Here is a 14,440-nt window from a genome sequence, read left to right on the forward strand (position 1 = left end):
GGAAATGGTAACTTGCTCCAGTATACTTGCCTGGAGAATCCCATGGACAGAGGAGCCTGCTGGGCTACAATCCATGGAGTCACAAAGAGTCAGACACAACTGAGTGACTAAACAACAACAGTTGTGCTATCAGGACATTGCAGGTGCCCACTCACTGAAGTGCCTCACAGCAGTGTGAGGCATGAGGCTTATCAGCCTCACACGTCAAGGCTCCTACAGTAACCACAGAAGAATCCTCATGCTTTTATAATGAAATGTGAATGTGATGGTAAAAAGACAGGTCTCCCACCTCTCCCTATCCAACTAGTTGTCTTAAGACAATTATCTATTTTCAAGGGCTCTGTAAACTAAATAAAGAGAAATTCAAATTGGCTCCATGAATTCTAGACAGCATTCTTAAAAACCTGCAGTCCTCTGTGAAGCTTAAACATAAATTTACCTATACATAAAAAATAAAAGTGACAGGTTTTTTTACAATTAGATTCCAATTCAATTCCATAGTCTCTACTTTTCAAATGTGGTCCATAAATGAAATGCAACCAAGTCATTTAAGTGTGTGATTTACAGGTAAAGTAGAGAGAAAACTGTGACAGCTGACCAAAGATAAGAAGCCCGTGGGCAACTCACAAGCAGTTTTCAAATACATTCTTTTCAAACACACTGTCTGCGCTGTCACAGTGGCTCCACTACTGAAAAGAATCATTCAGAAACTGCTAAAATCATTTGGTAGCTCCGAAACTTGCTCAAAGACCATAAACCAGCTTTCCAACTGGCTGTAAATAACACTAAACACAAGAACTTTCCCTCGTAAATACTGCAGCATATTCTAACTGTTAATGCCAAAGCCCAGAAGATGACTCTGAAAGCCAGCATTTAGCACCATTAATATTGATTTACAAGCTCAGACATAGGATTTCCATAAACAACAAGAGTTAAGAGATTATTTCTCCTCCTCTGCACTCTGATTTTCTTTTGAATAACTGCAGGATGAATTCAGGCAAATAAATTACATTAAAAAAAAACAAAACAAAAAACAGACACATAACTATTTTAAGTCTAGTTTCTTTAGATACAGGCCAGAGTCAACATCATGATGTGGCTTCAACTGTCGAAGCCAACTGGCTACAGAATCCTTGGTTGTCATGAAAATAATAATCTGTACAGTGGCAACTGATGCTGGGAAAGACTGAGGGCAAGAGGAGAAGGGGGAGTGACAGAGGATGAGATGGTTGGATGGCATCACCGACTCAACAGACATGAGTCTGAGCAAACTCTGGGAACTGGTGAAGGACAGGGAAGCCTGGCGTGCCATGAGGTCACCAAGAGTCGGACACGACTAAGCGGCTGAACAACCACCACAAGCCGCAAATGCAAAGAAAGCTGAGCTCAGGGCGGCTCACCCGCAGGATCTCCCTGGAGATGTAGGCTATCCAGTCTTCCTTTAGCGTGTTGCCCTTGGTGTTCTTCACGAGGTCTGTGATGGATCCGGCCCCACAGAACTCCATAACGAGCTGGAGAGAGACAAGACATGGACACATCGCAGATGTGTCAGAGCATCGCAGATGTCAACGCACTCCCCGGGCAGGCCAGGGGGCAGTCTAACTCCCTTCCTTTTCCTAAAGGTCTGGGTGCATGATCATTGTGGAGGCAGCAAATTCCTGAGAGCGTATTCCACCACCCCATCTAGTGGGCACGGACATCGGTCCAGGACACTGGGTCCTCACACTCCACAGCACAGCCGGTGCAGAGGTCCTGAAGCCCCTGTCACCAGAGTATAGGCACAGGTGGACCATCTGTCCTTAACCAACGCACAGTCATCAGAAACCTAACCCAAATACTCCTCAACAGGCGTTCTCACTTGCCAGCATCAGAAATGTTCTATTTTCCACAATGTTGTGATTCTCCAACTATTTTATGATAACTAAGGTTAGTACAAAAGAGGAAGACTATTTTTAAGCAGCACAGAACTTTTCACAAGACACTCTTTACAATACTTAAATGTTTAAACAATATGAACAAAGTATATTTTTAAAGTACTTAGAAAATGAACTGAAGTATTCTAAAATTTTAACTTATGTTTGGATATGGGCAATAGAAATAAAGGTAACTTTTTTCCCTTTTACTTTCCTAACTTTGCAAATATTCTACAATGACTTAAAAAAAAAAATCAGAGGAGTATTCATCTATCTTCCCACTCTGTAAGTCCAGTACTTTTGGCAGAACTAACGTGATCACTATAGAGCCAGCACTATCTCAGTGTCATCATCTTGAAACATTTCAATAAGAGATAAGGTTGAACATGTATAAATTCCACTAATTCACCTGAAATCCACTGCTCTTAGTAACTCACAGAACTCAGTTTGTTGTCTTGCAGTCTGTCTCACTCCCACGGAAGTAAAGAAAATGCATGTTGCTGAGATACTACACTAATTTCCATAAAGTTTTTATCATCTTGCTTTTAATTTCAAGCTCCTAACTTCCTTGTTATTTTGCTTGTTTTCCTTATTTCTTACTGTGCCACTTTATTTCCAAAACACAAACTCTTTTCCCTGCAGTGTGAAATCAACACCAAAATAAACATTCAGGATACCTTCCACTGAGAAGTCCAGGGAAGATATCAGACTTTACCCCTTTTCTTTGCTTTTCTCTCCCCTTCCTCTGGAAGGTTCTTAATGCCCTTCTAGTACAACCAAAAAGGAAACCCCACAAAACACGCAGCAGATGCTTGCTTACCCAAAGCTGGTCATCATGTCCTGGAGGGCTTTTTTTAATGAAAGCACCGTAATACGTTGCAATATTTCTATGATGAGAATATTTCTTCAGCATATTTATCTCCAGTTTGATTTCCTCCTCTTCATCCTTAAGAAAAAAATAAAATATGCAGTGTTTGAATGACATGCATGACTGGACTTCCTCCACACATAGGCCATCAGAGGGTCCCGGCCCCTCCAGCAAGGGAGACAGTTACTGTGGCCTTTGCCAAGAACTGGGGGCTCACTCTCTGCAATGTGATCACAGCTCAGCAAACAAGACAACAAGAACACAAGGTAAAGATGAACAGGCAGCAGAGGGAGCAGAGGGCATGTGTGGCCCCAGGCAGCTCATTCCACTTCTCTGAGCCTCAACTTGCTCACCTGTAAAATGGGAGGAAAAAGGGGAACAACTGGCCGATACTATTTCAACCAATTACCAGGAAGGGCTGTTTCTTTTCCAGAGAACATTTGTGAGTATAAACTGTCTGGGGCATTTAAGGCGGAGGAGGGTCACCTCTGAAAGTCTCTTACAGCAGCATCCCCTGGGGTCGGGGCCACAGGCAGGGGCTGAGCCCAGGAGCCCTTCAGTCCAGAATGGGGGGCTCCCCCAAGAGATCAGGCCACGCAGGGGGCCCGGAGACAAACACTACTTGGTGGTGGCAGGTTGTCCTAGACTGGGCTCCCCCCGGCCTCTCACTGGACTGAGATAAGATGAGCAGAGGAAGGAATGAAGAGCCTGTGAGAGACAATCAGAGGGGGCACGAAGGAGACAGACGGTGACACGGGTCTGGAAAAATAAAGATAAGTCACTCTTGTGAGTGTAACAAGGTCTCCGCTTCCTGCATACACACACACACCCCCTGCCCAGGAAAACTGCATCCTCGAGGTGTCCTGTCCCCTGTTGTGCCTGGACACAGAGACAGGGTGACACCAAACACCTTCAGGGAGTCATCTGAAAGGAAGATTACAGACAGCCAACAGAATGAGAGGAGAGCAAAATCAAAGTGAGAAAATAAGAGAGGAAGAGAGAAAATGAGCCTTGGTTAGAAAAGAGATGTTTGAGGGAAGATAAAGAAGATCTTCGGGAAAAGCTTCATATAACCACATCTCTAGAACTCCCTCTGTTCCATGTATCTTCAACAAGAAATGATGACCGGTTCTCTAAGACCTCCTGACTTGTCTACACTGACAGGCTCCTTCCACTTTAGTGCTGCCCTTCCCTCTCCACAGAAGACTGTGAGCCATGTAGGTGTGTGTACATTCATATGCACACACACACGCATGAAATCTACTGGTGCAGCCAAGCATCTCCAAGAACCTTTCATACAGCCTCACAGAATGAACCTAAGTTTGGTTCACTAACACCGTTCTTTAAGATAAAAGGCGCAAGATCATTAGAACTCTTCACTGTGATTCGTCCTTCTTGGGAGGCCCTGAACAGCACAGCTCAATGCTTCACTGAGTTATGCCAGTCCCTTCCCCATGATAAGGCTGTGATCCATGAAGGGGGAACAATTAAGATATTAACCATGAGACCAAATGAAAAAGAAAGTGTCTTTTTAAAAACAGAACTTGCCATTGTTCCTTACTGCTTATAAACCAAATACACACCAGAACATACAATCATCATCCACCAGCGATTCTCACAGTGGTGGCTTGCAGCTCGGCCCAGAGATGTAACCATGAGGACACTACAGCACGCTGGTGATGGGCACAGCTGTCACATGACTTTGACAGATGACGGCTGTGAATATGGAGCAGAGTCAGATGGCCAAGTGCAGTCTAGACACTGGGCTGTATGGTTAATTCTCACTGAAACCTCATGTATGCGTAAATCATACCAAATGCATGATTTAAACATGTCATGGACTAAGCAAGGCTTCCCTGGTGGCTCAGACAGTAAAGAATTTGCCTGCAACGCAGGAGACCTAGGTTCGATCCCTAGGTTGGGAAGATCCCCTGGAGAAGGGAATGGCAACCCACTCCAGTAGTCTTGCCTGCGACAGAGGAGCCTGGTGGGCTACTGTCACAGAGTCGGACATGACTGAGCGACTAAACAACATAATGTGACTGGTTTTGAAATATTTCCTTCTAGTGATTGCACAAAGCAGTGTCTTCTAACTTGTTCACCTCTCTGTATAAGAACAACCAAGATCGTCCAACGGCACCTGAAGTCTGCAGAGACCACCAAGTTAAAACCCTGACACATCCTACATGCTTAGAAACCCTTACAGACGTGAGCTCAGTACTGTCTGTGGTGTGAACAGCACTCGATGTACAGACAGGTCACACTGCTGGTGGACCCTCAAACACAACGCAGCTCCCTGAACCTAAGATGCAGCTAGGCACCCGCTCCATCACATTTCACAATGAAACAACGATTCACGACAAACTGTAAGACATACGGTCACAGGTCTGAAATTGGGCTGCAAGTTAGAAATGATGAAATATGACGTAAGAATAGCTTCGGCGCAGTTTGGGAACCGCTTTTCTAATAACATTTGGAAACATCCAAATGTTTTCTGACACACAGTAATCAGATCAATGTCACTTGCCAGAGTATTTCTGGGACTTCAGTAGTGACATCATGGAAGCCAGATGAAATGGGTGTTGAGAGGAAGGCATACTGTCCTCTCAGACCACCATTTTAGGATAAGGCTTGTATATTCTTTGAATCATCCCTTCTCTGGCTTCTCTGGTTTTAAAATAGAAGGTTACTGCCCAGTTTATAAAATAAAAAGGCATTCAGCACCACTAATTGTAGGCACTGTCTAAGCATCAGAAATGCAGTGTCTGTCAACAGCTTTGAGCCAGGTACACCTGGGACCCTCATCACAACCAGTGTGTGTGTGTGTGTCTGCGTGTGTGAGAGTGTGCACATGCGCATGCTCACTCATGGCCGACTCTTTACGACCCCATGGACTGTAGCCCACCAGGCTCCTCTGCCCATGGGATTTTCGGTGAGAATACTGGAGTGGGTTGCCATTTCCTCCTCCAGGGGATCTTCCCAATGCAAGCATCGAACCCACATCTCTTGGGTCTCCTGCATTTGCAGGTGGATTCTTTACCACTGTACTATCTGGGAAGCCAATGCTTTTAGTATGGTGTTTTAAATATATGAGTCTTTAGGATAATAATGAACCAACATGTGAGTTCAGATCTCCCATTGGTCATTAGTTAAATACAGGTTTGGTGGTCTCACCCCAGTATGTATTTACACATATCACCACCACAAACATACACCTCACTTTGCCAGAGAAGAGACATAGAAAACAAACTCCGAGCAGGCTAACAATTTCTAAACCAATGACAAACCCCACATTTGCAAAGAAAGGGGAACTGGCGAAGCTCCAAGTAACCCGGCCGAGTTCTAAATTATCTCTAGGAGGCCACAGTAATGCACAGATGAAGAAAAAAAAAATTGCGTGTCACTTGAGAGAGGAGAGGGGACATGTGGAGAAGAAAGGGAAGGCCCTCTCCTGGTCTCCTCCAGGGACCAAGCAGCTGCCAGACCCTCCCCCCTTCCCCTGTGATCTCAGGCAGCTGGTGCCAAGTAGAGTTTTGGACTCTCCCACTGGGAGCAAGCTCCCACAGAAAAGGCCTTTGTCTCTTGGCTGGGCTGACTGGGGAGGAGTTTTCCATTGCCTTCCTTGGCTACTGGAGGACATCTGAGCATCATGGTCATCTTTAAAAGCAGCCAGGGGTTTGGGGGTCCTGTCTGCTCCACAGTCTGAGCATGGAGCAGTGCATAGGACTAGCAGGGTTTTCTAATGACTCCTTAAAATGCTCGGACACTGAGCACACATGCAGTAAAACGCTGTTTAAACTCTTGTAACCTAAATTCTGTCTCTTTCCACTGATGGCAGTAACTGTGAAGAGACAGAAGCGGACCTCAGCAGACTGGGAGGATCCAAGAGGACTGAGAATGTTCTCCCAGCACACCCCTTACAGAAAGAAGCCTACTCAGTAAGAGCTGAACAACAAAAAAACAGGGAGGGCAATTCATTATTCACTCTCTCTTTACTAGATGGAGAGAATCATAATAAAATGACATATGCAAATACCTCTAGCAGATTTCACCACCTGAAGTGTATAAACACACATATACTTAAAATGAAAATATCCATTAAAAAAAAAAGCTTACAAGTTTGTTTTAGTTAACAACCACCAAACTCTTCCTTCATGAGACTGTTAACTGGTAAAGAAATGAGAAAAGATCACCTTTGACTTGCAAATCCCAGTGACATCTGAGAGCATTATTCAGTACCACAGCAAGGTGAATGAACCAAAGTTAATTTTTCTGACTCAGATACATGAAAAGTCCTACAACTTAAATTCACTGGTAATTCAACCAGACAGAGGCGAACACAACTCTGCAAGGAAGATTCTCAGGCAGAAGGAAGGAAGGACACATTTTTTAAAATGAATCAGCGTCCATCTCACAAGATCCATTGGTTCCAAGATAAAAGCCCCAACAGAAAATGACAAAGTGAACACGTGCTATGTGCTAAGTTGTTTCTCATGTGTCTGACTCTTTGTGACCCCATGGACTACAGCCCGCCAGGCTCTCCTGTCCATGGAATTCTCCAGGCAAGAATACTGGAGGAAAAATACATTTCCTCCTCCAGAGGATCTTCCTGACCCAGGGATCAAACCAGAATCTCTTGTATCCCTGCATTGGCAGGTGGATTCTTTACCACCGCATCACCAGGGAAGCTGAATTCACATATATACCTTCTACAACTATATAAAGGAAAAAACCCAGTAATCCTCAGACATCTTGCCTAAGCATTCACTCTAAGAATGTACAGGAGCTGCTAAGAAATGTATCTCAGACACAGCAAACCTTTTGAGATTGAAACCAAACTAAATTCACTCTGACTGGCCACCGTCTGCACTGCTGCTTCTACCACCTGTTTTACCAAAATGTCTGTTTCTTAAACTTAGAACAAGGAAAAGCTCAGCAAGTCTCCATCAGCACTGGACTAAGTGATTTATAGGCAAAAACTCAGTAAGACGATAGTAGTCTGAATTCACCAGAATCTTCAAGTCTGCAGAGAAAACCATCTCGGGCTCTTGAATCACCCATGTCTTCTACATCAAGTAAGTACCAATAATACCCTTGGCATTATTCCATCGTAGGCAGAATAACTTTCACAGCATTGCAGGAGAAGGTAACTGCATGCTCAGACCAGATGTGTCTGGTGTGGGTGCTGCCAAGCACACATGGAAATCCCATAGCTGTGTCCATCGATCAGACATGATGTCACAGCTCCACTCGGAGACTGCCTGGCAGCATCTCCCTCCCACAGAAGCAAAGCAACAGATGCTGGAAATGGTACAGTAACAAACCCTGGGACTGAATCACTGTGACAATGCGATGGATGGAAGATGTAAGTCAAGTGTCAACAGAGATACAGAGAGGCTACCAGTGGTTTCAAACAGTACATATGTTTCAGTCAGGCTTTTTCAAGTCTTACACTGCTTCCTTTTCCTAACTTCACTGTTTCTTATACTCAGATGAGTTACGATAATAAAGACGATGGCAAATGCCTTGTAATTTAAGGAGCATCTGTCAAGGAAAATATATTAAGTCATCAGAATGTACAGTGGTGATTAGTGCCCGCTTTTCAAGATCTTATTAAAAACAAATAAAAGTAAAAAGTGCTTCTCATCACATGGTATCATGAAGTCACTTAAAGTGGCCTGTTCTGAAGTAGCTCACAGTCTAAAGGATACACTGTCCAAACACAATACGTGGACAGAAGTGACCACTTTGTTGTTTAGTCGCTGAGTTGTGTCCCAACTCTTCTGTGACCCCGTGGACTGTAGCCTGCCAGGCTCCTCTGACCATGGGATTTCCCAGGTGAGAATACAGGAGTGGATTGCCATTTCTTCCTGACCCAGGGATTGAACCTGAGTCTCTTGCACTGGCAGGTGGGTTCTTTACCACTGTTCACTTAAATTCACCCAATCTCAACTGCTCCAACTTAATGAGATCCAACTGCGATCATTTTCATTACAGGAAGTGGGGGTCTTGATAGTGTAGACTACTTTATTTTATCTTGTTTTTGAGGGGCAGTACATCGGATTCATCACTGATTATGATCATGAAAGATAGAGAAGGAATAAAGAAAATGCTAAAAGCTAACGAGTGTTCTGATTACATCACTATTAAGTGTAAACACACACTAGGAACAAGCTTACAGGCAGGCTTTGGTGGTGCGTGTTATTTTAAAACAGCCCTATTATTAATCAGAAAGGACGAGCAGGGCTGAGAGGGTCTCCCCCAAAAGGTGTCTTGGGGACCATGGGGGAAGGAAGGGCAGTGGAGCAACGGGCAAGAACCCAGGCTGGCCTGGGACCCAAGCCCACAGAGTCAGCAGGAAAGTGACCAGCGGCTCTAAAAGAATGAACAGTCAACAGTGGTGTGACATCGAGACACCCCAGGGGCGCTGGGTAAGAAGTCCCTGGTGAAGACCAGTGGCTGCAGGGACACTCAACGCCAAGGAAGGTGGGATTTTTGAAAGAAGTTTCCACAGAACACTGAGTCTCTAGTCATCAGAAGTGAGCGACATTCCTGATTTTTCTCTCGACTCTTGCAGTGAAACAGGTAAGATTAAATCAGAAAAGAAATACTTAATCATGTCCCAAACATAAGAAATTAAAAAGCCAAGGTCTGTTTTCCCTAGGACAGGCACCTGAACATCTCTTCTCCGTTCAAGGAGAAGTTCCTCCACGAGGTAGATTTCCTTCTGTGTCTGCAGCAATTTCAGTTCGGCACCTGCTACGTGCATGCAAGACACCTCGAGCTGCACCGCCAGCTTGACACCCCTGGGTGAGACTGTTCTCTCAGAAGCCAGTGGGACATCAGAGAATATGATGAGAGCAGGGACAGTAAATAACCACTACGTGCAGAGGCGCGAATGGCTCCCACAAACGTAAGGTGATGTCAAAGAAACAGGCACAATGGCACCCTATGACTCTTCTTCCATTGACCACAGACACAAATAAAATCAATCAATCATGTTAGAAGCCAGGCAAGTGGTTCCTCCCAGGGGAAGCGGTTAGTAACTGGAGGGACTGCTAGGCACATTCCTGGGCTGCTACCAATGCTCTGTTTTTTTACTTAGTTGCTGATTTGTTGGTGGGGTGAGTTCAGTTTTTGGAAACGTCCTGGGTTTGTCATTTGTGCACTTTTCTGTATGCATGTCACACTACACACACGGAGGCAGTGGACACAGCTGTCCTTGAGAAGTGGCCGCTCCCAAGCCTCTCTGCTTTGTGGCCACAGCACAGCACATTAAAGAGAAAAAAAAACCAGGCCCAAGGAGGTCTGGACGTAAGAGAAACAAGAGCAGAGAAGAAACAGCACGGGGCTCCCAGGCCGGGAGAGATCGCCCAGCCTCCAGAAGCTCCAGACACCACCATGACCACGAGAGCGCAGACACAGGGGCAGCTGCCCTGCAGAGTGGCCTGCAAGCCCAGCAGCCCTGAGCTGGCACCTGGGGCCTGGACTGGGGAGGGTACCCAGCACCCCTCAGATGCAGATGAGCAGCTGCCTGTTCCTTGGGTGTCTGAACAAACAATGGGGTTTATGCTGAACACCTACCTCCCAGCGGGGAGACTGAAACTTTGGGGACATGCCAGGCAGACGGTGTTCATGAGACCAGCTCCAAATAAAACCCCAGGCACGCAGTGTCTAAGGAGCTTCCCCAGTGGACAGCACTGCCCGCGTGGTAGGATTTCTTGCTGCTGGAGGAGTTAAGCTTGTCTTTATGACGACTTCAGGGGGCCGGGACTCCTGGAAGTCTGCGCCTGGATTCCTTCGGACTTCACCCCACACGCCTCTGCCCTCTGCTGACTCTGCTTCACGTCCTTCCCTGGTTGTAAATCGCAGCTGAGGCCAGTTATAGGCCGACTCCTGAGTCCTCCTAGAGAGCCATTAAGCCAGAGGATGGTCTTGAAGGCCTCTCCAATACACAAATGTATTTTTTTTAATGTAACTTTTTACTTTGTATCGCAGTATAACCAATTTCTTTGGCCAATACTTTAGTCACCTGATGCAAACAGGACAAGACTGACGCTGGGAAAGATTGAAGGCAAAAGGAGAGGACGGCAAAGGATGAGATGGTTGTATGGCATCATGGACTCAATGGATGTGAATTTATCTGAACAAGTTTCGGGAGATAATGAAGGACAGGGAAGCCTGGCGTGCTGTAGTCCATGGGGTCGTAGAGAGTCAGACATGACATAGCAACTGAACAACAACAGAGCTGATTAACAATGTTGTGATAGTTTTAGGTTGACATCAAAAGGACTCTGCCATACATATATTAATACATGTATCCATTCTTTCCCCAAACTCCCCTCCCATCCAGGCTACCACCTAACATTAGCAGAGTTCCATGCCAATGAACATCTTTTTAAGTAAGTTTGCTAGGAATGAAGGCAAGAAGGGAAGAAGAAGTGTTGAGATTAGAAGTAGAATTTTGCATTTATAGCCCTCAAGTAAATTTAAAAAAGAAAAGCTGGTGGGGAGGGAGGATAGGATTTTTACAGAACAGTGCCCATATATAAAAAATAGCAATTTATGGGATTGAAAAATTGCTGGGTGTTTTTTTCTTTCAATTGAACTATTTATTTTCCTTAGAAAAATGCTTTCGATTCACGAAGTGACAAGGTAGCCGTATCCGCCTGGAGATGATTCATCAACAATTACAAAGAGCTCCCTTTCATGGCAAGTTTTATTTTACCAGGAGCTCGAGAATAGCTCCTTCTGGAGCATAATTAATCTTTCTATTCCACCCTACCTCTGAGAAGAGCCTGCATTAAAAGACTAAGTGTTTAGTAATTGTTTAAATGAATGAATTAGTGCAACTTCATGAACAGCATTTAAAGATACAAGAACAAAAGCCCAAAAACCATGGCTGACACATTCCCTTTCCAGTCCCACTGCACCTGACCAAAATCAAGAGCACTTTTTCTTACTTCCATTAAGAATGGATAGTAATAGTTTCCTTTTCCGATTTTTTTCTAACCCATGCAGCGACAGAAATAATACATATGAAAATAAGCACTGTCTCTATTGTTATAAAAGGGAATATATATATATATATATTTGCCAAAACTCAAAATGCTTTTGGAAATTCCCCTTTAAAGTTGCAGGACATTGCAGCAAAATAGAAGTGACACCACCCATGTGAAAGACTCCGTCCTAGGCCTGGAAAGGCGATGAGAACCCTAAAACAGTCAGCTTCCCACAGTGTTTATAGCTCAGGACAGAATAACATTAAGCATGGAACGAACATGAAGAAACTGCTCCCCAGGTAGCCATTAAAACAGTACGAGGAGAGAACTCACAGGCAGGACCGAAGTGGTCGCCAAGGACCAGATCGTGTGACTACACCAGGGGACAAAGATGCCTCCTGAGGCAGGAGGCAGATGGATAAGGATGCTGAGGACGCAGGCCACCTGCAGAGGTCAGAGAGCAGCTGCTCAGGAGGGCAGGTGGGTGTGTCAGAAGGTTTTCAGCAAAAGCAATGAGTGATGTTATTTTATGAACTTTAATGAGGAGAAGGGAACAAAGAAACCACCATTTATATGTAAAATTTATATGCTGGCCACTGTACATCTATTATGTCATTTTAATTCTGATGAAAGCCTGTGAAGTAGGAATTATTATTCCATTTTACAGATGAGGAAACTAGAGCTTTATTAAATTTAACTCTAGGCTCTAGTCTGCCAAAGGACATTAACGCTGTCTTAGAGTAAAAGCCAGGACACGACTATTAAATAAACGCGGTTGACTTTCGATGAGGCTCATAAAGTATAAATTCACTTTGAAAAATATTTATGGGCCTCACATTTCTGTTCACAGGAAAAAGGAGAAAAGTAAATAAATCAATTTTATTAGTTCGGTGACCATTCTAAAAACAAAAGCCAGAAATGTACTCACTCTTTCTAACCACTAATAATTTTAAGAGACTCCTTTATTTTCTTTCCTAGAGGGATGAAATTCAAGTGTGAAGGGCAGGTCTTACTATTATTTATTTATGATTAATGTATAATACCTATGGTTGCTTTTAATATTTTTTATTACAAAAATATGAGAACCGTAAAACGTGGCCATACCCCTAAGAGTATTCTACTACAACAAAATAGTACTAGAATTTCCTTGGACAATGAAATCAATTGCTGTTGCTGTTCAGTTGCTTCGTCATGTCCGACTCTTTGCGACCCCATGGGCTGCAGCACATCAGGCTTCCCTGTCCTTCACTATCTCCCAGAGTTTGCCCAAACCCATGTCCACTGAGTCAGTGATGTTATCTAACCATCTCATCCTCTTCCGCCCCCTTCTCCTCTTGCCCTCAATCTTTCCCAGCATCACAGTCTTTTCCAATGAGTTGGCTCTTCGCATCAGGTGGCCAAAGTATTAAGACATTTACCATCTGTCCTTCCAATGAATATTCAGGGTTGATTTCCTTTAGGATTGACTGGTTTATCTCCTTACTGTCCAAGGGACTCTCAAGACTCTTCTCCAGCACCACAGTTTGAAAGCATTAATTCTTCAGTGCTCAAGAACCAATACTATGTATCTATTATGTGTTTCTCCAAGTGCCCACTGAAAACAAAACATCCTGTTCAACTCAAAGATTTGAATGCCTACAAAACTTACTGGGTATCGCCACTGGTTATCTGGCGCCAGGCTGACCCCAAGTACAGGACACAGAGCTATACTTTCAGAGTGAACTACGGGATATCAGAGTACAATGTAAAGATCAGGGTGCTACTCTGGCAAGGAGCTATGGAACTCCAGGCAAGTCAATCACCTTCCTAATCGTCAAGTGTTGTCATCCGTATATAAAGTCAACGTGACAAACATGAAAGATCTGAGGTATACAGTTCATCTAGTCTTAATCTTCCTCTACTTATTTACTTATGAAATAGACAAGAACAGTACACAAGAATTTTCGTATTTTGTAAATCCTTAGTTACATTCTTAAAGTAAATCAATCACAGATAAAAACAAATTCTATCCCTGCACACAAACAAACAAACAACAAATCCTTTACAAAAGTCTCACCTTTATTTACATCCTCACCAGTAGTAGTAGTAGTAGTAGTGAAGTCACTCAGTCGTGTCCAACTCTGTTACCTTTAAAACATATTTGCTGGTTTTTGTTGTTTTTTAGTGGCTCAGTCATGTCCAACTCTTTTGTGATCCCATGGACTGTAGCCCCCCAGGCTCCTCTGTCCATGGGATTCTCCAGCAAGAATACTCGAGCGGGGTGCCATTTCCTTCTTCAGGGGATCTCCCTGACCCAGGGACTGAACCTGCATCTTCTGCATTGGCAGGCAGGTTCTTTAACTCTGAGCCACCTGGGAAGTCCTTAAAACACATCCTCAGGGACCTATTTGTTGAGCAGTTTGGCCTTAACCCTAAGTTAACCTCGTATTTATTTTCAGGGAAAGGAGGATAATGGCACTCAGAAGGAGGAAGAGTAAGTCTAGGGGAGGGATGGACTAGACGGCTGGGATTAGCAGATGCAAACTATTAAGGTATAGGATGAATATATATATGCATAACTAAGTCACGTGGCTATAAACCAGAAATTAACACAACACTACAAACCAACTACACTTACTCACAGTCCATCTATTCTTGTGGTCCCAGCCTTTCTTCCT

At 44.1% G+C, this 14,440-nt stretch overlaps 1 protein-coding gene across 50 annotated transcripts in view; it reads right to left on the bottom strand.

Moving 5' to 3' along the window:
• Window positions 1–14,440, bottom strand: part of MAP4K4 (mitogen-activated protein kinase kinase kinase kinase 4) — a 151,394-nt gene that overhangs the window by 52,502 nt on the left and 84,452 nt on the right. For all 50 annotated transcript variants that reach the window (XM_081596886.1, XM_081596912.1, XM_081596913.1 and 47 more), the window contains exons 4-5: window positions 2,734–2,859; window positions 1,401–1,511 (exon numbers count right to left, since the gene is read on the bottom strand). In XM_081596886.1, the coding sequence (XP_081453012.1) occupies window positions 1,401–1,511; window positions 2,734–2,859 (237 nt within the window). The remainder of the gene's footprint in view (window positions 1–1,400; window positions 1,512–2,733; window positions 2,860–14,440) is intronic.

Source organism: Giraffa tippelskirchi, chromosome 4 (assembly GCF_054371585.1).
Source record: "Giraffa tippelskirchi isolate mGirTip1 chromosome 4, T2T-mGirTip1v1.2.pri, whole genome shotgun sequence".
NCBI lineage: Eukaryota > Metazoa > Chordata > Mammalia > Artiodactyla > Giraffidae > Giraffa > Giraffa tippelskirchi.